This window comes from Crotalus tigris, unplaced genomic scaffold, assembly GCF_016545835.1.
Source record: "Crotalus tigris isolate CLP2741 ecotype Arizona unplaced genomic scaffold, ASM1654583v1 scf7180000017622.5263843, whole genome shotgun sequence".
Taxonomy (NCBI): domain Eukaryota; kingdom Metazoa; phylum Chordata; class Lepidosauria; order Squamata; family Viperidae; genus Crotalus; species Crotalus tigris.
The window spans coordinates 5,145,097-5,168,656 of NW_024096517.1; the positions used below are offsets into that span (position 1 = coordinate 5,145,097).

General features: G+C 42.6%; 1 protein-coding gene across 2 annotated transcripts in view; it reads left to right on the forward strand.

The window, feature by feature from the left end:
- The first annotated feature begins 2,420 nt into the window (after positions 1-2,420).
- The window catches only part of RPS6KA6 (ribosomal protein S6 kinase A6), a 47,854-nt gene continuing 26,714 nt past the window's right edge, over positions 2,421-23,560 (forward strand). Inside the window, exons 1-2 of one of the 2 annotated variants that reach the window (XM_039331893.1) lie at positions 2,421-2,822; positions 20,287-20,346. In XM_039331893.1, the coding sequence (XP_039187827.1) occupies positions 2,634-2,822; positions 20,287-20,346 (249 nt within the window). In that variant the 5' untranslated portion in view covers positions 2,421-2,633. Of the gene's footprint in view, positions 2,823-7,571; positions 7,703-20,286; positions 20,347-23,560 lie in introns of those variants that run through there. The other variant, XM_039331898.1, reaches the window with a different exon arrangement.

The following is a 23,560-nucleotide window of genomic DNA, read 5'->3' on the forward strand; positions in this document are numbered from 1 at the left end:
AAAGCCAATAGAATAAAAGGGAGTAGCACAGCTAAGGAAAAGGGGGGGAAAATGGCGGACTGCATTGTTTGGTGACCCCCGTGAAATGGTCGTTCGACCCCAAATGGGGTTGCGACCCACAGGTTGAGAACCACATACCATCCCAGTCTATTTTTGAAGCCCTCAACTCCAGGCTATTCCATTGTTCTCACTGTCAGAAAATTTCTCCTTACTTCTAGATTGAATCTCTCTTTAACAAGCTTCCACCCATTCCTTCTTCTCCTGCCCTCTGGTGCTTTGGAGAAGTCAGCCCACCTCTTCTCTGTGTCAGCCCCTCAAGTACTAGAAGACAGCTATCATGTTCTCCCAATCCTTTTCTTCGATAGTTAGACACATAACTAGCTCCTTCAACTGTTCACCATATACTGTAATTTAGTCCCCAATCACCTTTGTTGTTCTTCTCTGCACACTTTCCAGAGTTTCAACATCCTTTTTTTTAACATGGATAGCACGGACATGGCACAGAGTATAGCAAATACAACTTTTTAACATATTGGTTGTGCAGAAAAGGTTTTTGGCAGCCACACTAGGCTTTGTCTCACTTGTGCAGTTGTTTGGGTCATGGCTGTTTGTTCTTCCAATTGCAATTTAGGAACATGCTTTTTAAAAATAAGTCTAGATTAGGGGAATACAGTGGCAGTTACTTTGGCAAGGAAAGGGTTGAATTGGTACATGCTAATACGCTAGAATGCGGGTTTCTTTTGTCATTTTTTTTTGTCATTTTTGTCTTTTGAACGTGGCCTGGATGACTTATAATCCAGAGATTATGGATTTGCTTGTCATGAGAACACACATTTTTAAAATGCTCTGAGCTATAGGAAGCGGTACAGATCTAACCACCCATATTGGAAGCATCCATTTTTTTCCCCCACATTTCCTAGCAGACGTTGCTTCCTCTGTCGTACCAACAAGCCTGTGATCAAAATTAAGTCAGTCCATCCCATGGTGCTGGTGGCTAAAACTTCCAATTTGTAACATAATTTCAGTTTGATTATAGGCTGCCCTAAAAATTAAGAGCTAAACAAAAAGAAAGAGTGTGTACAGAGCTCACTTTGATCCCTGTCATAGTTCTTTTCCTGGGGGGGGGGAATTCTCATAACCAGGTCTTGAGGTTTGGGTTTGGTTTTAAAGGAGGGGGCAGCAGGATGGCCCAGGGGCAAAGAGAGGCCTGCTGCCCTTCGCAGAGGCTTTTAGGATCAAGAGAGGTTTTAATGTTTTACGGTTTTCACTGTTTTATTTGTTTTTTTTAAAAAAATGCTTTTCATTGTAACATATTTCTGAACTGTAAGCTTCCCAAAGGTATTGATTGAGATCAGCAGCCACAGAAATGGAACAAACAAAAGGAAAGGGAAGGGAAGGGAAGGGAAGGGAAGGGAAGGGAAAAGAAGGAAGGAAGGAAGGAAAAGAAAGGGAGGGAAGATGGATGGATTGAAGGAAGGAAAGAAGCAAGGAAAGGGAGCCAGGAAGGAAGGAAGGAAGGAAGGAAGGAAGGAAGGAAGGAAGGAAGGAAGGAAGGAAGGAAGGAAACGGAGGGAAAGATGGATGGAAGCAAGGAAAGGAAGGGAGGGAGGGAGGGAGGGAAGGAAGGAAGGAAGGAAGGAAGGAAGGAAGGAAGGAAGGAAAGAAAGAAAGAGAGGGAAAATAGATGGATGGAAGCAAAGAAAGGGAGGGAGGGAAGGAAGGAAAGAAGGAAAAAAGAGTGGGAAGGAAGAAAAGAAGGAGAGAGGAAGGCAGGCAAGCAAGAAGGATGGAAGGAAGGCTGCAGATCTGAAGGGGGCGGGGAGACAGTCTCCGATGCCTGCTATCACCTGCCCGATCTGACCCTTCTCCACCTCGTCCCTCCAACGATTGCGTTGCAGTCCAAGGCTGCGAGGTCAAAGGAAGGCGGCACGCCCTGCCCGGGCACCTCGCCACCGCCGCCGCTCGCTCGAGGGCACCCCTAGGCTGCGGAGCCAGCGGCCACCCGCTTGGCCTTTCGCAAGACCCGGCCCGCCGCGCCCACCTGCCTCGCCCCGGGCTTCCCTGGCGCGATCCTGCCTGGCCGGCCCGGCCGCCGACCCCTCCCCTCCGCCCCCCCGCCCTCCTTTGTTCGGGCTGCGCTAACGTCATCGCCACTGACGTCACCCCCTCTCGGTGGCCACGCAACCGCTGACGTCACGCCTCCCCGGGGGGAGGCCTCCCCGTCTTTTAACCCCTTCCTCGCCGGCGCCCTCCGCACGACGCCAGAGGGGGGGGAATTCTCCCCTCGCCGCTGACGTCACGGGCGCCCCCTCCCCACCTCCAGGCGCCGCCCCGGAGGCCGGCGCCGCTCGGAGCCGCCCCCGCTCGCCGGATCGCCGCCGCCGCCGCCGCCGCCGCAGCAGCGCAGCCCGCCCGCCTCCCAGCCGAGGGGCCGGCCCGCCAGCCATGCGCCGCGCCGGAGCGCCCCCGGCGGCCGCCTAGCCCCGACCGCCGTCCCGCGCCGTCCCCTCCGCTCGGGGAGGGGCGAGCATGAGCGGCCGCCCCGGCTCGGAGGAGGCAGCCGGGCGCAAGGCAGGACCCCCCCCGCCGGCCCCGAGGGGCAGGAGCGCGGAGGAGGCGGAGGAGGCGGCGCTATGGTGCCCTTTGCGCCGCTCGAGGGCGCGGAGGAGCCGCCGCCTGAGCCCGACGCGGAGCCCTTCTGCCCTCCGCCGCCGCCCCCGCCGCCCCCGCCGCCCGAGATCGCCGCGGGAAGAGGACGAGGAGGCGGAGGAGGAGGCGGCAGCACCGGCGGCAGCAGCAGCAGCAGCAGTCCGGGCGGCGAGGTGAGCAGCGGGGAGGAGGAGGGCGGCCCCGGACGGGCGGGGAGAAGTTGGGGGGCCGGCGGGAGGGGCGCCGGGGAGGGGGAGGAGGAGGAGGAAGAAGAGGGTCCCAGCCTGGCTCTCCGCCGCCGCCCCCCTCTTGGGGCTGGGGCTGGGGTCGCCGCGCCCCCCCGCAGCCGGCTTCCCCCCCCTCCCCGTTTCTTCCCCCCATCTTGGGGGTCGCTGTCCAGTCAGTCCCCTCCCCCCCTTCGAACTTTTCTTGATCCTCTTCTGAGAACCCCGAATCAGGTCCCCCGCCCCCCCCCTTGCCCGGGACTCTTCTCAGCGCCGCATCCTCTGCTGGTCCCCGCCAGGGATGCGCGGGTGGTCCGATGCCCAGCCGGCGTCTTTTTTTTCTTTCTTTCTTTCTTTCCCTTTTTCCTTTTTTTTTTTTTTTTTTTTAGCCCTGGTTTATATAGTGTCCTCGACGCTGGAGAGCAGTCTGGTGTGTTTCGGGGCTCTCCGGCCCCATCGTCCCCACCCCACCGTACTCCCAGTTGGGCCATCGGAGTTATGGAGGGGATGGTGCGATAGAGCCCCTTGTATTCCCCTCCTGGTTGAAAAGCACAGTCATTCTCCGGCTGCGAGTTGGCGAAAGTGCGGGGGAACATCAGTGCCTCTAATCCCCAGCCAGGCTTCTGCTCTCCTCTTCTTCTGACCTTTTTCTCCATTCTTTAGCCCAGTAAAGTCAGCTGCGCCTTAGTGTGAATGCAAGGCAGGAGGGGGGAGGCTGTCCTAATAATCTCCCCCCCCCTTTACTTGTCCTGATCCTATGAGAACTGAAGTTTAATTTTTTTTTCCATCTGTAAAACTTCTTTCTAACAGGATCAGCCCAGCCGAGTGAAACCAAGATGATCGTTGAAAAAAAAAAAATCGATTCCACTTGTTCACCTTCTTTTTCCCTTCTTCATTTTTGCTTTTTGGTCCTCTCCTTCTTGGATCTCTAGGATCTGTTCTTCTGTTTGCTTTTCTTCCTCGTCTTCCCTTTTTTTAGATCACGGGAGATCCCTCAACTCCCAGAATTCCCCAGCCAGCATGGCTGAAGTCCACAGGTCTTAACCTTGCCAAGATTGGGCACCCCTGGTTTAGATTACTTCTGCTCTAGCTACCTTTGCTTATCCTTTCCCTACCTTGACCAAGTCCTACCTTCCAAATAAACCAGAATCTTCTAACTCAGATTTTTAAGAGCCTTCCTCCAGTTTTCTCCTGGAACTCTCCTCACCCAAATGGGGAGATGGTCCCAGGCACAAAGGATTTATAAATCTTTTTTAATCTAGCTCCCCTCTCCAGGAACTAAATAATAATAGTAGTAGTAGTAGTAGTAGTAGTAGTAGTAGTAGTAACGTTGGAAGGGATCTTGGAGGTCATCTAATCCAACTCCCTGCTCAGGCAGGAAACCCTACACCATTTCGGACAAATGGCTGTCCAGTCTCTTCTTAAAAACTTCCAGTGTTGGAGCATTTACTGCTTCTGGAGGCAAGCTGTTCCACTGATTAATTGTTCTCACTGTCAGGAAGTTTCTCCTTCGTTCTAGGTTGCTTCTCTCCTTGATGAGTTTCCACCCGTTGCTTCTTGTCCTGCCTTCAGGTGCTTTGGAAAATAGCTTAATTCCCTCTTCTTTATGGCAGCCCCTGAGATATTGGAATACTGCTATCATGTCCCCCCTTGTCCTTCTCTTCGTTAAACTAGACATACCCAATTCTCGCAACCGTTCCTTATATGTTTTAGCATCCAGTCCCCTAATCATCTTTGTTGCTCTTCTCTGTACTCTTTCTAGAGTCTCAACATCTTTTTTACATCGTGGTGACCAAAACTGGATGCAGTATTCCAAGTGTGGCCTTACCAAGGCACTGTAAAGTGGTATTAATACTTCACGTGATCTTGATTCTATCCCTCTGTTAATGCAGCCTAGCTTTTCAGTTCTTAGGCAGGAGAAGGGTATGTTACACTTCTTGAGTTGCTAAATGTCTTGCCCCACTTAAGAACCTAAAATCCAGGATGTTTATACCTAACTTCTCATTCTGCGATACAAGAAATCCACGACTTACAATCATTCATTTAGTGACCGTTCAAAGTCGCAATGGCACTGAAAAAAGCAGTTGGTGGCTGGTTTTCACACTTACGACAATTGCAGCATCACGGTCACGTGAACAAAACATGAACGCTTGCAACTGGCATGTGTTTATGATAGTTGCATGTCCCGGGTTCATGTCATCGTGAAACTTTGTAACTTTCCCAGCCCGCTTCCGTCAAGCAATGGAAGGACGCCAGTTTTGCTTAACAACTGCAGTGATTCACATAACAACGGTGTGAAAAGAAGATGCTAAAAGGTGGGGTGGAACTTGCTTAACAACTGTCTTGCTTAGCAATGGAAATTTTGGGCTCAGTTGTAGTCAGAAATCAAGAACTACCTGGAAAGCTTAAGGGTAGCCCGAACTGAAACAAAACTAGATTCTTTGTGACTGCTGCCATTACTTTTCTTTTATTGGCTAATGTGATTTTTCTAGATGTTGTTCTTTAGCACTCAGTCTACTTTACTTCAAAAATTTGGGGGAGGGGGGAGGGAGAGAAAGAAACAAGAAGTCTATCCTTTTTTAGGGCATTAGTATCTATTTACCTTATCCTGTACTTAAAAGAAATTACTAGTTTTCATCACTGCTTGTGTACCAATAAACATCTTTGCATTCCCGAAATTATTTCTAAAATATTTCAGAATGCTTAGAACCCCGTACCCTGAATGCAAAAAGATTCTGAATTATTTCCTTTCTTAGTTTTTGACACCTTTTAAAAAAATATGTTCGCCATTAAAGTGTCTTTCTTTGTCCTTGAGATGTGACCTTTAAATAGTCCAAAACACTTCCAAAGGTCATCTGTGTTTCATTCATCAGCCCTGCAGGATAATCATAATATTTCATTTTAAAAATAGGAAGTAGTCTAGATGTTGTCCCTTGCTTCTTATAAGAGAAAACATAGTGTCCTTCTCAGTGTTAGAACTAAAGTAGTGAATAATATGCTTTTTTTAAAATTTGTCATTGCAAACCTTCAAAGGCCATGTGCATTTTTTTTATTATGTCCATATTTTCCTTCCCCTCCTGGAACCTAAAATAGTGTTTAGGATCCCGCAGGTGCAGTGGTTTTTATCTTGGTTATTTAGTTTCAGGAACTCTATCCCATCACTTATTCTGAACCTGTTTCAAGTTCTGAAGTTTGCAGCAAACATTTACACCAGATAAGAATCTCTGCTCTGGATTATATAGTGCATTACATCGTTGTGGGCTGAATAAGACGCAATAGGCAGGGTGGACTTATTGCACTGAGCCCCAAACCATGGTTTCCTAACAGTACAGGGCTAAGTTGGCGAAACAGAGTCAGTTAGATAAACCAGATGTTGCAACCAGGAAGTCTGGCAGGACTGTTTCCTTGAATTGAGTGGATTTGTCGTACCATCTTATAGGTCTGTAATTTATCTGCAGTGGGGTTTAGTCGTCCTTAGGGGATGTAAAAACTGATGTGGTTACTGTTTCTAGCTAAGGAGAAGCAGGCAGCCTCAGCTTCTCTCAAGGGTTTGTGGATCATGAAAAACAATCTGGTTGGATTCCCACAAGATGTTCTAGGGCAGTGATGGCGCACCTTTTAGAAGTCTCTTAGAGTGCCCCCAAACTGCCCCACCCTGCCCACCCCCGCCCCCCACTCCACCCACAGGGCCACCCACCACCTCCACGGCCCGCCAGAGCAATTGTCCAGGCGGCCCAGCAGCGCCATGGTGGCCACACCCTCCACCCACACCCCGTAGCATCATCTGCGCGTCTTGTCCCCGCTGCCCAGCTGCCATGTCCTTGGCTGCGCTGCTCCACGTGGGCCACGCCCAGGGGTGACTCTCCTCCAGGGGGGCTGCTGGTGAGGACGGGGAGGCGGGGGGAGGCGGGGCTGGGGTGACGGCACATGTGCTCACAGAGAGGGCTCTGAGTGCCGCCTCTGGCACGTGTGCCATAGGTTCGCCAGTACTGTTCTAGGGCGAATCTTGTTTGCAAGCAAGCATGCAGAACGTCTGCATTCACAGGATGTCGGCAAGGGGCACTGATTGGCAGTTTAGTTAACTTTGGTAACAGCTTTTCATCAGAATGAGTTTTGTTCTCTTTTAGGTGGGTTAATTATAGCAGTCTCGGTCCCAGACACTACCAGAGGTTTCATTACACAAACATACTGGATGCATCAATCGCTGGCTGAATAGGGAGGGATTTATTTTCAAAGTTAGTCAGCAGTTTCATTATAAAAACAAGCTATGAGCTCAGCAATAATTTCTTTAATTATTGGTCAGTTTTCTTGGCATCGGACTATTTCTACAATGGCCGTTGCTGGAATTGCAGCGTCTAATAGAGTGAGTTGGGGAAATTTACGCTGGGGAAATAACCCCGTTCAACTGGAGGCTGGTGTGAGAAATACCGAAATATTTGTGTTGCAGAAATGTCAAGGCAGGCAGGTTTTATTATACCTCATCTCCTTTTTTTTTTTTCTAGAATTGGGAGATGAGAGTCAGAAGCAAACTATTGCATTCATGCCAGCTTACATGACATGTTCATGAAAGATCTTATCCAAATACTGTTCTGAAAACTGGTTAGACTTGCCTCTGATTGCATTTCAAGTTTTTTGTGTTTTTTTTTAAGATGCTAGTTTTGAAAGGTTCCTCAGAGAGGAAGTTTTACAATTAGTAACTGCAGTTGTATGAGGCAGAGACGTGAAAGAGGGAATACGTTTTAATACTTGACTAGATAGTTTCAAATACAGCGTGGGGCTACAATGTTTTCTTGGAAGTAAGATACTGCTCCGTGGTGCTCAACAAGAATGTAAGATTTTATAAGAAACGAGTCATTGCGTTTGGAACAATTTTTGTGCAGGATTTTATACACTCTCTGTTTGTGTGGCCACAGAGTGCCATTCCTGAGGACTGTAATTACCATGCTGTTCTCTTATTATAGATGTAGGTACTTTGAAATATTTCTATGATTGAATGCTTAAACAGGGCCTGTTGGCCTCCATAATTTTGGGAAACACTGTAGTGAAGTCTCATTATTTGGGTATCAATGCTGAAGATTAGTACTTTTATTTGAAATTGTTAAATTTAATCCCAGCAGGACCGGCAACACAGTACTTTTTTTATATTTATGCTCCAGGGCGATGAAAACATATGGTTAGGACGTTGTTTAGAAATTGTACGTTTGCTGATCCTCCTGTGTAAGGGACCATTTTCACTATAAACTCGGTCTTTATTTTTTTTTAACAATTTTTATTAAGTTTCATTATAAGTTAAAAACGTAGCAAAAACAAAAGTTAGAGAAATAAAACAAAAGGAAAGAGGAAAGTGCAGAGAGGGAGAAAAATATATAGAAAAACACAGTTCTTAAGGCTTTTTTGTACGAACTCTAGGTTAAGGGGGAAGCCTACCACAATCCTCAAGGATTTGGAGAAGAACTGCTGGAGCTCCAAAGCAGAAGGAATGGGGGAGTCCCCATTTTAACATCAGTTCATTTAGTGACCGTTGAAATTTACAACATTGCTGCAAAAAGTGACCTGGGACCATTTTTCACACATCGTGACCTTTGTCACATCCAAGGGTCACGTGATCAAAATTCAGTCCACTGGCAACTGACTCACATTTATGACGATTGCAGCGTTCCCGGGATCAGGCCTTTTGTGACTTTCTGGCAAGCGAAGTCAGTGGGGGAAGCCAGATTCGCTTAACAACCGTGTGACTAACGAGCGCAACGATTCACTTAACAACCATGCCAAGAAAGTTTGTAAAATGAGGGGAAACTCACTTAATAAATGTCTCGCTTAGCAACATAAATTTCGGGCTCAATTGTGGTCGTGCGTTGAGGACTATCTGTACCGGGGTGGCGATCTCCCACCTGTCTTTTCCCTCCGTTGTAAGCATGAGAGGTTATAGTTCAGACGTGAATTTCTCACCCACCCCATACACCCTCTGAGTGTTTCCTACCCCTTATTTTAACTTCAGTTTCTTGCCTGCTCATGCATAGGTTAATCAAAAGATACTAATTGCTAACTTGAGAGAGAAACAACACTCTTAGTTCATTTGATACCGAAGTCACACATGCTGGGCTGCTGAGCAGGAATTTCTAGCCTTTACGTTAAATGATCAATGATTGAAGCAATGTCTGCGTTGATGCTTCGTAGTTTAGCCTGAAACGGTAACAACCGTTAAAAAAAAACAACTTTGCTTGTTTATATAATAACACTGTGAAATTGGCACCGTCCTCTTGTTTTCTGCAGCTATTCTGAGGCCCTTATACTGTACTACTAGTATATTGGATGCATGGCAGCTGATCTATAAACAGTTTCTCTGGAAATAATCTGTATGCATGAACTAACGCAGTGGTGGTGAACCTATGGCACGGGTGTTAGAGGTGGCACTCAGTGCCCTCTCTGTGGGCACGTACACCGTTACCCCAGTCCTAGGCCTTCAGCTGGGTTTTATAAAATCTTTTTGCTTTAGGCATGTGCCAAAAAAAAAAAAAAGGTTCAATCAATAGTCAATTTCAACTTCTTGCAGGGGAAAAAAAAAGATCTTGCAAAGTTGGAATTGATTGATTTTAGTCCCACCCAGTCTGCCGTTACCACCGCAGCCACACCCACCCAATGGGCCACACCCAGCCAATGGGCCACACCCACCCGGCACCCGACGATACATAAGTGGGTTTTGGGTTGCAGTTTGGGCCCTCGGTCTCTAAAAGGTTTGCCATCACTGAACTAATGTCTTTGAAATCCAGAATTGCTCGTAGAATCCGTCGCTGTCTTTTGTTGCTAGTATTTCTTAGTTTGTAAGCTTCTGGGTTTCTACATTACAACATTTAGCTACTTGTCATGTAGTATAGGTAGTCCTCGACTTATAACATTTCATGTAGTGACTGTTCGAAGTTACAACGGCACTGAAAACAAAGTAACTTAGGACTGTTTTTCACACTTACGACCCTGGGAGCATTTCCATGGTCAGGTGAATAAAATTCAGATGCTTGGCAAATGACTCATATTTATGACGGTCGCAGCATCCCAGGGGGGTCACATGGCCTCCTTTTGTGACCTTCTGACAAGCAAAGTCAATGAGGGAAGCCAGAGTCACTTAACAGCCGTGTTACTCACTTAACAACTGCAGTGATTCACTTAACAACTGTGGCAAGGTTGGAAAGTTTGTAAAATGGGGCAAAGCTCACTGAACAAATGTCTCACTTCGCAACGGAATTTTGGGGCTCAAATTATGGTCATAAGTCGGGGACTACCTGTATTTAGGCAAATTGTGCGTGCACACCAGAAGCGTCTTCGCTACGAAGATCCTGAGAAAATCAGCTCCCAGAATAATTACAACTTGCCTAAAATGAAATGATTCAGCCTTATCAAAAGGGATGTTTGTTTAGGATTGATGCTATTTGATTTGGAGAAAGCAAATATCATCACGAATCTGAATTGAACCTTGCCCTTTGAGTTGCTTGTCAATGCCTCTTTTGTGCATGTGCTCATTGCAGACTTTGTGCGAGGAGAAAGCATCCTTAGATTATCAACGTGGTACCCCAATTTGTTTTAGAATTGAAATCAATACTTTGTGTAGATTTGGTTTTTTTTTTTTTTGTGAAGCCTCCTTTCTAGATTGGCAGGTCACTGGATTTTTAGGATATAGTTTTGGGGAATATTCTCCTCTTTGAAAACAAATGGGAATTAAAATTCCCTGCAATCATTCCTGGTATTAAACGTAGATCCATAACAAGTAGCAGTTAGAAGTCTGGGGAGGTTTTGCTGACATGATGTAAAGTTCAATTGGTTTCTTGGCTGTTAAAGTTAGACATTAATTAAAATATATTTCCTCATATAACTTACAGTTAATTGGTGATCAGGTGTGGTGATGGCCATCAATTTAGATAGTTTTTTAAAAACTGTATTTGGGGGGAATTATGCTACCAAGTGCTTCTAATCATCTCTCCTTCTGCCCTTTTTTCTTGTCATCCTGAGAATTTCTAGATTTGATAACCAAATCATAGGCAGCAGACAGAATAACAGAGTTGGAATGGACCCTAAAGGTCTTCTATCTAGTCCAACCCCTTGCTCAGGCAGGAAACCCTATACCATTTCAGACAAATGGCTGTCCAGTCTCTTCTTAAAAACTTCCAGTGTTGGAACATTCACCACTTCTGGAGGAAGGTTGTTCCATTGGTTAATTGTTCTGACTGTCAGGAAGTTTCTCCTTAGTTCTAGGTTGCTTCTCTCCTTGATTAGTTTCCATTTATTGCTTCTTCTCCTGCCTTCAGGTGCTTTGGAGACTAGCTTGACTCCCCTCTTCTTTGGGGCAGCCCCTGAGATATTGGAACATTACTATCATGTCACCCCTAGTCCTTCTTTTCATTAAACTAGACATACCCAATTCCAGTAACTGTTCTTTATATATTTTAGCCTCCAGTCCCCTTGGTAACTGTGGCTGGCATCTTTAGAGGCATGTTGGTCTGTTTACTTATATATGCCTATGGAGTCTCATAAGCAACTTTTTACATGTGGAAGACCTGTGTTTCTTTTTGAGTAATCGTAGATGAAATCTGGAACAATTATTTTACTTTGCTGGTGATTTATTTCTCCTTTCCAGTGTCAACACTGAAACTTGTAGTTGGATGTAATAACAGAATCTTGAAAGCCTGTCAGAGTTTCTGTCTTAAATCAAGACTGGGTTATCTTGAGTTTCTTTCTCACCTCTCTTCATTCCCAGGCCTAAGCTGATGTTTACATAGCAATTCTTGCATTTCTTCTTCAATTTTATCTCCGTATTCTCCTACCCCAATATATATATATATAAAGCCTACTCATGCTTTAGCTACTAGTTCAAAGTACTTGCTGTTAATAATAATAATTCTTATAGCCGTTTAGGTTGCAACAAAAAAGTTACTTTCTCACACTTTTCTCCAATTTACAGAGTCTTTTTTATAGTCTAGACGAGTCTTTCTCAGCTTTGACAACTTTAATTCCACATACGGGCTGGGAAATTCTGGGAGTTGAAGTCTACACATTAACAAAGTTGTGAAATACAGGTCTAAACTTAAACTATATTCCTACCATAGGTGTCCAGGCAAGTGGTTATCTACAAGCTTATATTAATGGTAACCTTACAGATTATTGCAGATATACAGGAAGCTACATTGTTATTCCCTATAAAGAAAACACTGTTTCTTGCACAATATTTAAAATGGCTTATTCCCAAATAAAGTGAGCGTCTCATTCAGGCTCATTCATCCAGTTGCAAGAAAAATAATAACAATAATAATAAATTTGGCAGTTTATTAAGGTGTTCTTCAGAATTAATGTAGGTACTTTTAATCTGTCATGAAATCTAGTGTATCGGTGGCAATGAAGTTTAGAGTAAACATTTTGCTTTAGAGAGAAATAATGAAACATTGATGCTTTGGATGTTTTACAGTTGTCCACACCAAATAAAGTTTGAAACTATTTAGCTGGAGATTTTTTTTTTTTAGTTTTTATATAATTACTGGCTGTCTGAAAAGCAGATGTTTCCATCTGTACATAAACTTACGCTGATGATATTACAGCAGAATACCATCACTCTAAATTTATGTACAGATGCAGACATCTGCTTACAGAGGAATATGTTCTTAATTAATGTTGCAAAACTCTTTCTTTTCATGTTACTATTGGTCTAGTCTCATTCATTTTATGCTGACAAGAATTTAGCTCAAGTTTGTTTTATCTTGCTGCAACTGTGTTTTTGGAACTGTTTGATAATGTCACGGTTAATAACTGGGGACGATCTGTTACAGCAGGAAAAGAATTCCTTGTATAATAGAACAGCTCATTTTAAAAAAAGCAGTCATGAAACATAAGAATGTGGTTAAATTGCTACTGTTTGCAAGGCCGAGTTGAGATGAAGCAGGAGAAAAGGATTTTGGTGAAGGGTAATTTGCTATAGTAGATGGAAGAGGGATTTTGGATCCATTCCTTCATTCCAAGACCAATTTCGTTTGTTCTTTTATAATTGAACAGTCTTCAGAAATCACGGTTTCATCGAAAAGAACAATCACATCATGGACTTTCTTTACAAGCACTGTTGGAGTTATTTAAACTTATTTGTTGCAGAGCCAACTAAGGTTATGTATTTTAATATTTTATTTTACAAATTTGCCAGGCTGCCCAGGTCTATAACAACTCTAGATCAGTGGTTCTCAACCTTTCTAATGCTGCAACCCCATAATACAGTTCCCCATGTTGTGGTGACCCCCAACCACTTATACATCACCGGGTGCCAGGGGCGTGGCCAAAGAAAAGGGTGGAAAAAATGGCGGACAGCTTTGTTTGGTGACCCCCGTGAAATGGTCGTTCGACCCCAAATGGGGTCCCGACCCACAGGTTGAGAACCACTGCTCTAGATGGTGTACAGTGAAAACAAGCACACCACACAGCTAAACCCTCAGATGTGAAAAGAGAAGCAGCATCTAAAGTTGAGCGAATATACAAGGCCCATCTCCCGTTCTCACCCAAGGCTCCAAGGAAGGGCCAGGTTTTTTTTCAAGCTCTTTGGAACACAGCCAGGGTGAAGGCTGAACCTATCGCAGGAGGTTAGGCTGATCTTAGGCTGACCTTAATAAAGATTTGATCGATTGATATCTCAGGAAGGATGGTGTTCCAGAATGCAGGTGCTACACTAGTTCTATCCAGCGATATTGTTTAGTGGATAGGATCTTGGAGCATGACAACTCCACACATCCCAAAGGTGCTTTTTGACAAGGCAACTGGACTTTCTTGTTTTTCTTTGGAGACATTTCGCATCTCATCCCAGCTCTGATGGGAAGCGAAACATCTTCAAAGAAAAACAGTTGCCTTGTGAAAGTCCAGTTGCCTTGTGAAAAAGCACCTTTGGGATAACTATGATAGATAGATAGATAGATAGATAGATAGATAGATAGATAGATAGATAGATAGATAGACAGACAGACAGACAGACAGACAGATAGACAGAGAGAGAGACAGACAGACAGACAGACAGACAGACAGACAGAGAAAGAGAGAAAGAGAACCTTTATTGTCATTTTTTTTTTACTGTGGGCATAATGGCACACACCAAAAATGAAATTCAGTTGCCCGCTCTCAAAGTGAACACATACATAACATACACCTAAACATGCTATATACAACATATGTATAGACCTCTACCCCAACATATACGTAACATATAAATAATTAAACACTGTCCATCTTGAGTATATAACGGAAGGAGGAAGCTTGAGAATGACCTGGATGACTGAGAATCCCCATAGAAACTCCACACTTCATACAGAGCAGGTGGGAGCCACAGAACTCAGAATGTCTACTAGATAATCAGACTCTGTGCCAAGAAGGACTTTATAACCAGCACCTTGAATTGCACCTGAAAGCCAATCAAAAGCCCAAGCATCTCGTAGAGCCAAAATGTTATGTGGGTGTAAGGACCCACCCCACTTTGCATCTTAAGAAGACAGAACTCTTGGAATGGTTCTTCCAATGGGCATCCTTTATTAAGAGAAAATGGTTGCAGGCGTTCTAGACAGGACTTGGGGTCCAAGCTCTCCCATTCAAGGTTTTAAGGGGTTCCCCAGTAGCCCCACCCAATCACCCCCTTCTTCCAGCGACAGTCTCAGGCATTACACTCCCACCCCCTTTTCCTTACTGCCGGCTGGATGGAGACTTCAGAGAGAACTACATGAAGGTAATAGCCCCATTGTTATGGTTAGTCCTTTTGGTGATATACACATCCAGTCCCTTTGAAGTGTACCGAAGGAAGTGAGGGCCATAAAGCCCCTTTGTTCACCCCCTTCCCTTCATCGTATGACAGAATCCAGAGAAGGCAGAAATGGGGTTTTCTGTAGTTGATAACTAGAGATGAAATATAATTGGATTCTGACAGTGGGCTTGATGAGATATCTCCATGGAGATTCTCAGTCATCCGGGCCACGGTTGTCCCGAAAGTGCTTTTTCAAAAGGTAACGGGACAAGGCATTTTGTTTCAAGAGCATTTTGCTTCTCATCCAAGAAGCTTCTTCAGATCTCTTCATATTCTCTTCCTTCAAGAAGCTTCTTCAGATCTCTTCATATTCTTTTCCTTCAAGAAGCTTCTTCAGATCTCTTCATATTTTCATCCAAGAAGCTTCTTCAGTTGTCTTCATGAACTGGAAAGAAAAAAAAAACACCTTTCTCGGATGAGAAGTAAAACGTCTTCAAGCAAAAGGTTGCCTTTTGAAAAAGGACCTTTGGGGCTTGATGAGAATACACCCTAACTGCCCATGTTGATGCATTCTGGACCGCATTCTAGAGCTTCCGAGTGTCTCTCAAGGGCTGCTTTATGTAGCTCATTGCTTTGTTAGTCACACTTCTCTCTAAAGGGTTTCGGATGTACAAGAGGTCATGTCAATATTAATTCAATTCAAGACCCTTATTGTTAAAAGAATCTGGTCCATCATGGCACACAATACCTAAGAAAAGCTGAATATCAAATGAGAGGCTAGAGGAGAAATCTACACACAAAATCTTCAGTGCTGTTCTTCGTAAGATCATCACAGATGGGGACTGCAGCCAAGAAACTAAAAGACGCTTGCTCCTGGGGAGGAAAGCTATGGCAAATCTAGACAGCATTCTAAAAAGCAGAGACCTCACCCTGCCAACAAAAGTGCGTATAGTCAAGGCCATGGTTTTCCCAGTTGCAATGTATGGCTGTGAAAGTTGGACCATAAGGAAGGCTGAGCACCAAAAAATTGAGGCCTTTGAATTATGGTGCTGGAGAAGACTCCTGCGAGTCCCCTGGACTGCAAGACGATCAAAGCGGTGAGTCCTAGAGGAGATCAACCCTGACTGCTCTTTAGAAGGCCAGATCCTGAAATTGAAACTCAAGTATTTTGGCCACCTAATGAGAAGGACTCACTGGAGAAGAGCCTGATGCTGGGAAAGATCGAAGGCAAGAGAAGAAAGGGACGACAGAATGAGATGGCTGGATGGAGTCATTGAAGCAGTAGGCGAGAGCTTAAATGGACTTCAGAAGATGGTAGAGGACAGGAAGGCCTGGAGGAATGTTGTCCATGGGGTTGCGATGGGTCGGATATGACTTCGCAACTAACAACAACAACAAATGCAGGTGCAGAATGCATGAAATGTTCCTCTCATCCATTAGTCCATCCTCTTTTGTGAGTCCACTCCATCCTTGTGTTTTCTGTTAACCCACATCTAGGCTAGGATGGAAACATGTGTTTACCACATTTGGATCTTGGCCACTGTTTCAGCAGATGTGAGTAGCAATGCGTCATGGAAGTGTTGTGGTGAAGGAAGCAAACACTAGTAGAAGGCATTTTGTGCAGTGCTTAACAAACAACGCTGCACTGTGGCTATTTATTTCTGATCAAAATTCAGGTGCTGGTTTCTTAGTGGATTGAGAGAAGAATATTGTATCTATCCCTTTTCTGCACACCGTCTCCTCCTTTAAAATCTGCTCTGGAGATCTTTTTGTCTAAGAAACACAAAATGTTGGCAACAACCTACGTTGCATTTCCTAAAAAAAGATAACAGTGGCCTCTTCTTTTTAAAAAAAAAAAAAAAAAATTTCAAGAGAGCCAAAAAATCTTCTGTTGTGCTCGGTTCCTGCTGTTTTCCTCTCTTGTGCCCTGTCCTTTTGCACTTTGCAACATTAGAAGCTGCCTCTTTGTTCCCAAACTTGCCTTGCTGTGTGTCAGAAAACTGAGTTAGAATAATTTCATAACCAAATAAAATGAAGTGAAAAAAAGCCAGATGGACCCAGAGAAAATAAACAAACAAACAAATAATAATCAATCAAAATAATAGGGATTATTTAAGGCTTATCAAATCACCATTAATTGGTGGAACAGCCTGCCTCCAGAAGCTGTGAATGCTCCAACATTGGAAGTTTTTAAGAAGAGACTGGACAGCCATTTGTCTGAAATGGTATAGGGTTTCCTGCCTGAGCAGGGGGTTGGACTAGATGACCTCCAGGTCCCTTCCTCCTCCTCCTCCTCCTTTTTCAATATCTTCTTCTCCCTCCTCCTCCTCCTCCTCCTCTTCTTCTTCTTCTCTTCTTCTTCTTCTTCTTCTTCTTCTTCTTCTTCTTCTTCTTCTTCTTCTTCTTCTTCTTCTTCTTCTTCTTCTTCTTCTTCTTATTCTTTCTTCTTCTCTTCTTCTTTCTTCTTCTTCTTCTTCTTCTTCTTCTTCTTCTTCTTCTTCTTCTTCTTCTTCTTCTTCTTCTTCTTCTTCTTCTTCTTCTTCTTCTTCTTCTTCTTCTTCTTCTTCTTCTTCTTCTTCTTCTTCTTCTGCACCAAAACTACCCATGGGTTATTTTAGCTTTGCATCTCTTATTAACCCAGGGTGAGCATCGTAGGCAAAGAAAAGTACTGTACCCACAGCTCAAACAAACAGTACCCAGAAGAGAACAGAATAACAGAGTTGGAAGGGATCTTGGAGGTCTTCTAGTCCAGTCCCCTGCTCAGGCAGAAAGCCTTATACCGAGACTCATGCAGGGAGTGCTTTCACGGGGGTTAAAATCTAGGGTTGTTGAGTGGTCCCCTACAATGGCTATGAAATCAAGGTACCTGCTCTGGTTGAAGTTCAGCTTGAAACAAGCTGAATCTGTTGTTTTTTTTTTCACCCTAATGGAACTGGCTTTTTCAAATAAATTTATTCATTTTTGGTATTCATATTCTGACTTAGTAAGAGATTTGCTTTAAATCGTTTAGCAGTCTGTTCTCACACACTTTTTTTTTTACTGCTGTTTACCTTCCTTGCAGTGCTGCGTAGAAGACACACATTATTGAACAATGTAATGGAGGTTGACACTGTGTAAGAGAATAACTGAGTTGGAAGGCTGTCCAGTCTTTTCTTAAAAACCTCCATTCACAACTTCTGGATGCAAGTTGTTCCACTGATTAATTGTTCTCACTGTCAAGAAATTTCTCCTTAGTTCTAGGTTGCTTTGCTCCTTGATTGGTTTCCATCCACTGGTCTTGCCTTCTGGTGCTTTGGAGAATAGGTGGACCCCCTCTTCTTTGAGGCAACCCCTCAAATATTGGAACACTGCTATCATGTCAACCCCAGTCCTTCTCTTCATTAAACTGGAAGATCTTGTCCTGCTTTAACCATAAAAGCTGTCTTTGGTGACTCCTTAATCATTAGGCGACAGTGAATTCTAGTCCCATCTTAGCCATGAAAGCCAGTTGGGTCAGTCTCTCTCTCTCTCTCTCTCTCTCTCTCTCTCTCTCTCTCTCTCTCTCTCTCTCTCTCTCTCTCTCTCTCTCTCTCCCTCCGTCCCTCCCTCCCTCCCTCCCTCCCTCCCTCCCTCCCTCCCTCCCTCCCTCTCTCTCTCTCTCATTAAGGGGAAAATGGGAGGAAGAAAGTGTGTTGGATACGTTTGTTGACTTGAGTTATTTGTAAAAAAAAATAATAAAGGCGGGTTAATAATAAATAAATAACATCCTGTTTCATTTTGTGTACAACACCCAGAACTTGGTGGTAGAGAGTTGCTTTAATAATCCTGTTGCTTTAATAATCCAGAAAGCCATTTCTTAGCATGTGGTAATGGGTGTGTGCCGATACGTGTGCATGTTGTAGGATGGGAGAGTGGATGAACTTGAGTTGTTGCTGAGTTGTATGATAATTCATCTAGCAAAATGAATAATTACCCTCGCGTTCTTTATCGGGTTCTTCCAGTTTTTTTAATGAACATAATCGACATGTTAGGACAAGAGCAGACTTTAAAGTTTTCAACTTTAGCAACAAATTTAGCAACTTCATAGTAAGGGAAAAAAGGCTGAAAAAGATGATTTAGCTTGGTATGACTTTTCATTAAAGGGGGCCAATTATTTAAAATTAGATTGAGAAGAAAATCTCATGAGCCATCTGTCTGAAGTAACAATCTTTTAGCAGTTGATGCTGTTTCACTTGATTTTTTTTTAAAGAATTTAGTAAAATTCTCACATAATTAGCCTCCGTACACTTTAACCCATTAGTTCAATTTGGCATTTCCACTTTTTCTTCATCCTCTTTAAGTACTCAAATACAATCCAAGGGATGGTTTCATTTTCAAAACCAGAATATTAGCTAACCATCATTTCAAATATTTCACCGGCTTTTCTATATTTTCTGAAAAAGCATAAAATCCATTGAGTGCTAATACAAAAATAAAAACACATTTTTTTTTCTGTCTTGTTGTTTTACCAAGACACACTATCAAAGTTTTCTGGTTATTCTCATCTTAGAACAGAAGTTTGGGTAGCCATGGTTTGTACTTCTGTTGCTTTATAAACATCTGAGAACATTAAGCATAAATATTCCTTGTATGTTTTGAAAGTATGTATGGCTTACTTTAGCATCTCTGCTCTGTTGCCTATTATATTTTGTTGCTATCAACTTGTGGATTTGACCAAGTTGATTGGAGAGCATGTTTTTTTTAAAACTGCAGTTGCTTTTAATATTAATTCCTGGGGGAAAAAAAGGATGGTACAAACCGATAGACTGAAAGGAAATGGCTATTAGCAATGACTTTTTCCTCAAAATATCATCTTGGGGGGAAGATTTTCTTAACTCTTTCCATTTTCCTGTCCATTGTGCTTCTCCCAATCTTTGAGTTTGGGGAGGGAATTTGAAACAGCACTCTTAATCTCATTGATAATCAAGCAGAAAAAGTCCACCCCTTTAGTAAATTTGTAGCGGGGGGCATGGGATGTCCATAAAACACCCATTTCACTTACAGGAATATACCTGTTTTAAAAAGATAAGGCCAAGGCCAAAACCAACCCAAAATGTGATTAGTTTAGATTCCTAACCAGTTCTTCGCTCAGTGACACAGGATACTGGTAATCCTTGACTTACAACTGTTAATTGAGCCTGAAATTGTGGCTATGAGTGATGGGGGGCCACCAGGTGACCATGATTGATTTTACAAACTTTTTTTCCAGCAGTTTTTTATGCAAATGTGGCAATTGTTAAGGGAACATGACAGTCATTAAAGAAGTCAATTTTCCCAATGGGTGTTTCCCCCCCCCAGACAACAGGCAAAAAACGTTAAAAAAAAATGAGGTCACATGGCTGCAGGATTTTGCAAACAGCCATAAATGAATGCAATCACGTGACTGCGGGACATGTGTATGTGGCTATCAGAACTTCAAAAACAGGTCATATGTAGCTCTGGGAAGGTCTGTCATAACTGTGAACAGTTGCTAAACAAGGACTACCTATAACAATTTTCTGACCCAATGCTTAAATTATTTTGGATTAGCTAATGTTTCTACCTAAAATAAGTGCAACAGCTTTCTCAATTTCTTTTTGGTCACACTGTTAACAAATATATATATGATTGCTTATGTATCTGAATTCACGATGCCTCTTTATTTTGTAGCTGAATGGCATTAAAATGGTGGATGAACCTATGGAGGAGGGAGAACCATATTCCTGTAATGTAAGTACATTTGGGGGTATTCTTCATGATAGGAACATCTGTTGAAGTCTTTTAAAATAGCTTTATACTATATGCAGAGCCTGTTGGGTATAGTCATCAAGGCATCAGGCTAAAAACCAGGAGATTGTGATTTCTAGTCCTCTAGGTGACTGTGGGCCAGTTACTTTTTTTCAGTCCTAGGAAAGAAGCAATGGCAAATCACTTCTGAAAAAAACTTGCCAAAAAAACTGCAGGGATTTTTCAGGCAGTCTATAAGAACTGGACCAGACTGAATGCAAGAAAACCAAATTATAAAGAGATGTAAAGAGGAGACAAACAAAATTTTCCTTGCTTCTTCATCAGGGAAGATTTGGTTTGCCTAGCTGTGTTTTTAAAATAATTACATATTTTCAAGACGTAAGTCTGCATTTTTTAAAAAATAAAATCAAATCTAATTCTATTAGAATTACATCCGGAGCTTCTGCTTGTTTGAAGCAGGAAAAAATGGTAGCTAACAGAATGTTATAGTCCGAACATGCAACTGAAATTTTTGCAAATCTCAAGTTTTTGATTCAAAGGGATAAAGATGCCCTGAAGTCAAACTTGATTCTTTGTGGTTATATCCATGCAATTTTCTTGACATTCCCAAGAGAAGTGGTTTGCCATTGCCTTTTTCTGAGATTCTTTTTTTCTATTTTCCAGTCTAGCCAGTTGCCTTGGAATTCCCATCTAATTCTCACAATCAAGAACTAACCAGGGCTGATCGCTGCTTAATTTCTGAGATCAGTTAGGGCTAGCTGCCTGCTGCCATCTACTCAGCCCCGCGGTGGAAAACAACATTGAAAATTAAGTTTGCAAAAGTGACTTTTTTGCAACAACCATTTCTCCTTTCCTGCTTAGAGAAAGTTATGGGGAGGAATTGTGTTTGATACCTTATCAACTTATTAGCCGTGTTTACCATTCACACACTGCAGGGTTCTAAGAAATTTATATGATGGCTAATTACAGACCTGGTGAAAAAGACAAAACAGTTCTCAGCTCATAGACTTAAAACCCATTACAACAGAGGAACTGTTCTCTTGTAAGTCATATTCATTATCAGAAATGCCAAATTGAAATACTCCAAATGTGTTTTGGTCAATGTTGGTGCTTTAATTCTGGGGTAGTTGTTTAATATGGTGTTGCTTGCTCTGATTTTATTTTGTCTCAGGGATACCAGATTCATTCTCTTCTAATAGCTTGTATTTTTGCTTGCAAACATAACTAGGAAATGAGCTCCTTAAAACTATTTTGACAATGAAATGCTAATTCTTGTTGACAATTGCTCCGATTTATATTTCCCTGCTGATATAGAAAGTAAACACACACACACACATACACATACTATGTGTGTGTGTGTGTGTGTGTGGGTGGGTGGGTGTGTTTCAAAAGCTGGAAAAAAGAGAGAAAAGAATCCAAAAGAAATGTGGAAATTGTCCACGGATTCTAATGCTTATCCTGGAAGAAACTCCCACTCAATCCCAACAAATTACATTGTCCCTAACATGAGAACTAAGGTTCTAACCGTATATTTAGTAAGCCTCATTAGTAAATGTGTTGACAGTTAATTAAAGAGAAACTTTTGGCCAAGGATCTTTATTTGTTCTGTGGTTTGTGTTCTTCCCCAAAATTGCCACACATAGAAATGCGTCCATGTAAATTAGAATTGATAAGATGATTAATTCAGGAGATTGGTGGCATTTTTCTTATTAGACAAGCTTCTTTTTAAATATTAGCCGCACAAGGTCTGGGAGCTGGAAAATATAACATCTCAAGAGACTGTGAGTTCGGTCCTAGGTAGCACAAAGAGGAAATACCTGCTGTGAATTCTGTGTAGGCATCAGGAAGGGCATCCAGCCAGTAAATGCTCAGCTCCATTCAGTCGCTCCGACTCCAACTTGATGTTACAGGTTTACAGGGTTGTTAAAAGAAAAAAAATGAATGTGGCTTATAGTAATGTTCTAATTGATCTTGGGAATGTTTAAACATGTTGAAATGATAACTGCAGTAGTCAAAGTCAATATTAAGAATAGATTTAGGTAAAGCTGAAGCATACTAATATTTATAATATTAATTAACACTGCTAATTGGTGACATTCACTAGTTTTGATGAAATCATAAATAAATTTGCTGGAGGTAGTATATTAACTTTAAAATATGCTTATTATATTATTGTAATGCTGTATTAATAATGCAGTAAAATAATAGAATATAATAAGAAGGTTTTACTACATTCCTGAAACTATTGTATTTATAAAAATAAAAGTCTTGGGATTTTAATTAAGAATAATATAATATTACATTTATTCATGCCATTAGATATTTCTGCTCAATTCTATTGGACAGAAATTATACCGTACATCACTGCTTAAATCCAGTCACAGTAGTATGGGTGGAACATAGATGAACCCAGTTCATCAATCTAGAACTGAAAATGAAAACTTTCTTTTCATTTGTTTGCTTTTTTATAATTCTGTGAATTTGTTGCTATTTTTTAAGTCGAATCGAGGAAGAAGGAAGTAAATAAATATTGTAAAAACCAGTTGATTACTTAAGCTGGATCTTGCGACATTGCTGAATCGTCTAATCCAGAGGTCCCCAACCTTTTGGGCACCAGGAATCGGTTCTGTGGAGAGAAGTTTTTCCACAGACCAGAGGGGGCGTGATTTTGTGTGCTGCCTGCATCCCATGGATGGGGTTTTGCTTGTTTGTGCGGACCGGTTGCTGGCATGCTGTGGCCCAGTTTAATCTATGCTACTGATGTTCCAGATTTTAACATCTAATTAAAGCACTGTTGTGGAAAAGCTAAAAGAATTAAGGTGTTAGGAGATCAAATGAATAGGTGAAGATGGGTCCCTCAGAAATGAAGAGAAGGACACACAGGTGAGCATCATCAAGCATAGCAACAATTTATATACTTGTATATGATATTATGTCATCCGTGCTTGATGGTATCATAATGTGCATGCCGACATTTCACTGTTATTGTAGTTAGGAGATTGGGCTGCAAGAAACAAGAAGAAACTGAAAATGCAGATGTTTGGAAGATGTTAGGCCAAAATTGAAGAAGCTTGAAGCTGATGAAGCATTAGGCAGTTGTACAACACATGTTTTCTTTCTCCTGTTCTGCTACATGTGTAACTGCTGCCCACTCTTAACAGCTGTTGAATTTCCAAATTCTGTTCAAAATCTTTTT